Source organism: Palaemon carinicauda, chromosome 15, assembly GCF_036898095.1.
Source record: "Palaemon carinicauda isolate YSFRI2023 chromosome 15, ASM3689809v2, whole genome shotgun sequence".
Lineage (NCBI taxonomy): Eukaryota > Metazoa > Arthropoda > Malacostraca > Decapoda > Palaemonidae > Palaemon > Palaemon carinicauda.
Genome location: NC_090739.1, coordinates 132,756,944 through 132,762,160, shown reverse-complemented (window position 1 = coordinate 132,762,160; position 5,217 = coordinate 132,756,944). Strand labels below are relative to the sequence as shown.

The 5,217-nt window shown below is 36.5% G+C and overlaps 1 protein-coding gene across 1 annotated transcript; it reads right to left on the bottom strand.

The window, feature by feature from the left end:
• Nucleotides 1-522: 522 nt before the first annotated feature.
• Nucleotides 523-981, bottom strand: LOC137654185 (small proline-rich protein 3-like). Its single transcript, XM_068387822.1, has one exon. It carries the CDS (start codon nt 979-981, stop codon nt 523-525), a length of 459 nt encoding a protein of 152 aa, XP_068243923.1.
• Between the last annotated feature and the right edge of the window lie 4,236 nt (nt 982-5,217).

Here is a 5,217-nt window from a genome sequence, read left to right as displayed (position 1 = left end):
ATTCCTGCTTCAAGAATTGTTTCCATTCCTGCTTCAGGAATTGTCTCCATTCCTGTTTTAGGAATTGTCTCCATTCCTGCTTTAGGAATTATCTCTAATCCTGCTTCAGGAAGTTTATCCATTCCTTCTTGGGAATTGTCTCCATTTCTGCTTCAGGAAGTTTATCCATTCCTGCTTCGGGAATTGTCTATTCCTGCTTCAGGAAGTTTTTCCATTCCTGCTTCAGGAATGATCTCCATTCCTGCTTCAGGAATGGTTTCCATTCCTGCTTCAGGAATTGTCTCCATTCTTGCTTTAGGAATTGTCTGCATTCCTGCCTCAAGAATTGTCTCCAGTCCTGCTTCAGGAATTGTCTCTATTCCTGCTTCAGGAAGTTTATCCATTCCTTCTTTGGGAATTGTCTCTATTCCTGCTCTAGGAATTTTCTCCATTCCTGCTTTATGAATTGTCTCCATTCTTGCTTAGGAATTGTCTCCATTCCTGCCTCAAGAATGTTCTCGAATCCTGCTTCAGGAATTGTCTCTATTCTGCTCCAGGAATTTTATCCATTCCTTCTTTGGGAATTGTCTCTATTCCTGCTTCAGAAAGTTTTTCCATTCCTGCTTTAGGAATGGTCTCCATTCCTGCTTCAGGTAGTTTATCCATTCCTGTTTCGGGAATGGTCTCCATTCCTGTTTCTGGAATTGTCTCCATTCTTGCTTTAGGAATGATCTTCATTCCTGCTTTAGGAATGATCTCCATTCCTGCTTTAGGAATTGTCTCCATTCCTTCTTCAGGAATTGGCTCCAGTCCTGCTTCAGGAATTGTCTCCATTCCTGCTACAGGAAGTTTATCCATTCCTGCTTCGGTAATGGTCTCCATCCCTGCTTCAGGAATTGTCTCCATTCCTGCTTCAGGAAGTTTATCCATTCCTACTTCAGGAAGTTTATCCATTCCTGCTTCAGGAATTGTCTCCATTCCTGCTTTAGGAATTTTCTCCATTCTGGCTTTAGGAATATTTCTATTCCTGCTTTAGGTATTATCTCCATTTCTGCTTCAGGAATTGTCTCCATTCCTGCTTTAGGAATTTTCTCCATTCTGGCTTTAGGAATATTTCTATTCCTGCTTTAGGTATTATCTCCATTTCTGCTTCAGGAATTGTCTCCATTTCTGCTTCAGGAAGTTTATCCATTCCTGCTTCATGAATCGTCTCCATTCCTGCTTTTGGAATTGTCTCCATTCCTGCTGTAGGAATTTTCTCCATTCATGTTTTAGGAATTATTTATTTTCCTGCTTTAGGAATTATCTCTATTCCTGCATCCAGAATCGTCTCCATTTCTGCATCTGGAATTGTCTCCATTTTTGCTTCCGGAATTGCCCCATCCCTGCTTCAGGAATTGTCTCCATTCCTGCCCATCTCCATATATCCTCATTTCATCAGCCTATTGCAAACTCGAACCCATCCTCTATCTATATTTAGCATCCATCTCATCTTAGGATTTCCTACTCGGCTCCTTCTTTGTAGTCGGCTTTCCAAAAACCTTCTAGGATATCGCTCCTCGTCCATTCTTTTAGCATATCCAAACCATCTAAGTTGTCCTCTCTCCACAAGCTTCAATATATCTCCCACTTCTAGCTCAAGACATTAATGGTAATTAATGTTAAGTCTCGATCAGTAAGCACTAAATTGCACACATGAACCAAATTTAAAGAAAGCGATCCCATATTTTAGGACTTTGAACAACTTTTCATGTACCCCAGGGTAGTTGAATCAGTAGGACTTCAAAAGTTCAAAGTTGGAGCAAATGTTTTTATGTTGACCAGGCTGACATGATTCTTTTTATTGTTTATATATGACATATCTATTTTTGACGTTGTTAATAGTTTGTATAAGTCATATCTGTTTTGACGCTGTTACTGTTTTTAGAATGATATATTGTTAATTTACTCTCATCATTTATTTACTTCCTTATTTCGTTTCCTACTGGGCTATTTTTCCCCGTTGGAGCCCTTGGGCTTATAGCATCTTGCTTTTCTAACTAGGGTTGTAGCTTCGCTAGTAATAATAATAATAATAATAATAATAATAATAATAATATCCAGAGTAAATTTTAGTTAATGAAACGTACAGGCAATAGAGAAATCTTCAACATTATAGAAAATTTTTGCTGTATGATAGACCGTAAATGTTATGGTGACCTGTTGGTAAAGTCCTTCCCTGGTTATCGCCAGACTGGGGTACGAGGCCTACTCAAATTCATTAGTACCTTTGGTCGCTGGCACCTCACCATCCTTGTGAGTTAAGGATGGGGGTTTTTGGGGGATCCTACAGGTGAGTCATCAGCAGCCATGACCTGGCCCCCATTGGTCCTAGCTTTGTGTTGAAAGGGGGTTTGGGCGCTGATCATAAGTATATATGGTCAGCCTCTAGGGCAATGTCACTGTCCCCTTGCGTCTGCCATTCATGAACGGCCTTTAAAAGCTTTAAACCTTTAGAATTTCCACAACGAACTCAGGTTTTATTTTCTTTAACCAAGTTAAGTTTTGGAAATATTTTCGCTTGCTTTGACAGGTATCATCAAAACTTGCAATTAGCCCCTAGTTACTAATTTATTTAAAATAATATCATTATAAAAATTTTAAATTTTCAGTTTATCTATTTACTGTCACCGAAATTTAGAAAATTAGATTGAATATTAATGCAGGTCGTAAAACGTTTGCCTTTATATTTATTTATGTTTATTTATGTTATTTATGTAGAGTATATTATGCGAATAGGAAAAGATTCTCTGAATAAAAATGTTGAACGAAAATTTTATTGGAAACTTGTTGGTCTATACTCAATTTTTTTTTTTAATGAGGTGCGTTTGCACCGATTCGCAGTGGTGCCCTTTTAGCTCGGAAAAGTATCCCGATCGCTGACTAGTTAGAATTATCTTGTCCTACCAATCAGCGATCAGGAAACTTTTCTGAGCGAAAAGGGCACCACTTCGAGTGTGTGCAAATCTGCCTCGCTAAAAAGAATAGACTGTAGTATTTAACCATTCGACACATACAATAGGTTATTATAGTTTGATTTATATCGTTAAGATATCAATGATCATATGCTATTATTGGGGTAAAGATACGTTTAATGGTCTGTTTTACTGTAAGGAATTTATTGTCATACATGAATATCAAATTCTATCTTACTTATGACCACACCTGCAATATTCAAAACTGCTTGCTTCTCTCTCTCTCTCTCTCTCTCTCTCTCTCTCTCTCTCTCTCTCTCTCTCTCTCTCTCTCTCTCTCTCTCTCTCTCTTCCAGCAGATGTAGTAAACAGTAACACGGTATACGAGTTCCAGAATAAGTTAGACAATGCTCAAACTTAATCGCTCTACCAAAGAGAAATGGAGTCTCCACGGATGGACTAAAAAGTCTTTTGAGACATCCAAAATCCTTTTAACTCCTTGTGACCCTGTTATATGTTTCTCTCTTTCGTAGCATTTCATTTCCTTGCACACTTATATTCGTCAATGTTCCCTCTTTGGTTTAAAGATATACGCATGGAATTCGTATATGGCGTCCGTATAACTCCATACTTTTCCTGTCACCTTGGATTCATATAAAGAGGTAATGGCATTCTTCCGAGTCTCCTCCGTCATGGGGGATGTTGTGGATAGTGTCCCCCCTGTCATGGAGGATGTTGTGGATAGTCTCCCCCCGTCATGGAGGATGTTGTGGATAGTCTCCCCCCGTCATGGAGGATGTTGTGGATAGTCTCCCCCCGTCATGGAGGATGTTGCGGATAGTCTCCCCCCGTCATGGAGGGTGTTGTGGATAATCTCCCCCCGTCATGGAGGATGTTGTGGATAGTCTCCCCCGTCATGGAGTTGTGGAAGCGACGATCTGAGAAGGCCCAAACTAATATACCAAACAATCAGTAGCAGAATTTTAGTTTACCGTGTTGACTTTTGCGATATTGACCTGATTGTTTTGTATATAAAATAGCTACAACTCTCAGTAAGTGCCAATGAACGTAGAAAAGAGCTCCTGATATCAATAAGCGAATATCGACTGGAATTGAACTAAGCATTATGAGTCTTTGGCATCATAATTATATTCTACGGATGTATTCTACGGGGACACAAAGCGTAGTAAGACGAATATTAAACACTAGTGTACGGAAACGTTAAAAATGACGGTCGAATATTCAAGTAGATTTACACACGCACAGATTAACCCTTCCCACCCACTCCCCCTTTTCTATTGGGGTACCCCCTCTCACCAGGGTATGTCTACTCCCTCTTCCCCTACCATAGGGACGGGGAGAGATTGAGTAGTTTTATGTCTGGGATTGAACCCTAGCCCCTTCAACTGAAAGACCAGGTCGCTACCAACCAACTCACCAGAAGCCCAAAAGAAGACGGAACTTAAGTGCTGAGCCTCTAGTGCCATGGTTGGTAGCGCCCTGTCCTTTTATTTTAAGGGGCTAGGGTTCGATCCCAGTATGAGATAGAAATTCATTTCTATTTAAGCACGATATTTTGTCGATTTTCATCCATATATATATATATATATATATATATATATATATATATATATATATATATATATATATATATATGTATATATATATGTATATATAGTATATATATAAATTTACATATATATATGTATATATATGTATATATAGTATATATATACATATATATATATATATATGTATATATATAGTATATATATATATATATATATATATATATATACTGTATATGTATATATATGTATATATTTATGTATATATATATGTATATATATAGTATTTGTATACATGTATACTGTATATGTATATGTATATATGTATATATTTATGTATATATAATGTATAGTATTTGTATACATATATACTGTATGTGTATATATATGTATATATAAATATATATATATACATTTATATATGTATATATATATTTATATATATGTATATATACATATGTTTATATATATTTATATATATATATATATATATATATATAATATATATATATATATATATATATATATATATATATATATATATATATATATATATATATATATAACACCAGACTCTTGCTCTTTATTATATGAAGTGGATGCTAAGGATGTAACTTCTGGCAACATTTCACGGAAAAGGTAAAACCTTTTGGAACATAAATGGGAAGATTATCATTGCTCGTAATTCACATACGTTCGGTGAGTCAGCACATTCT

Excerpts from the sequence above, each read along its gene's own strand:
- LOC137654185 (XM_068387822.1), bottom strand. The coding sequence starts at position 981 with ATGGAGAAAATTCCTAAAGCAGGAATGGAGACAATTCCTGAAGCAGGA.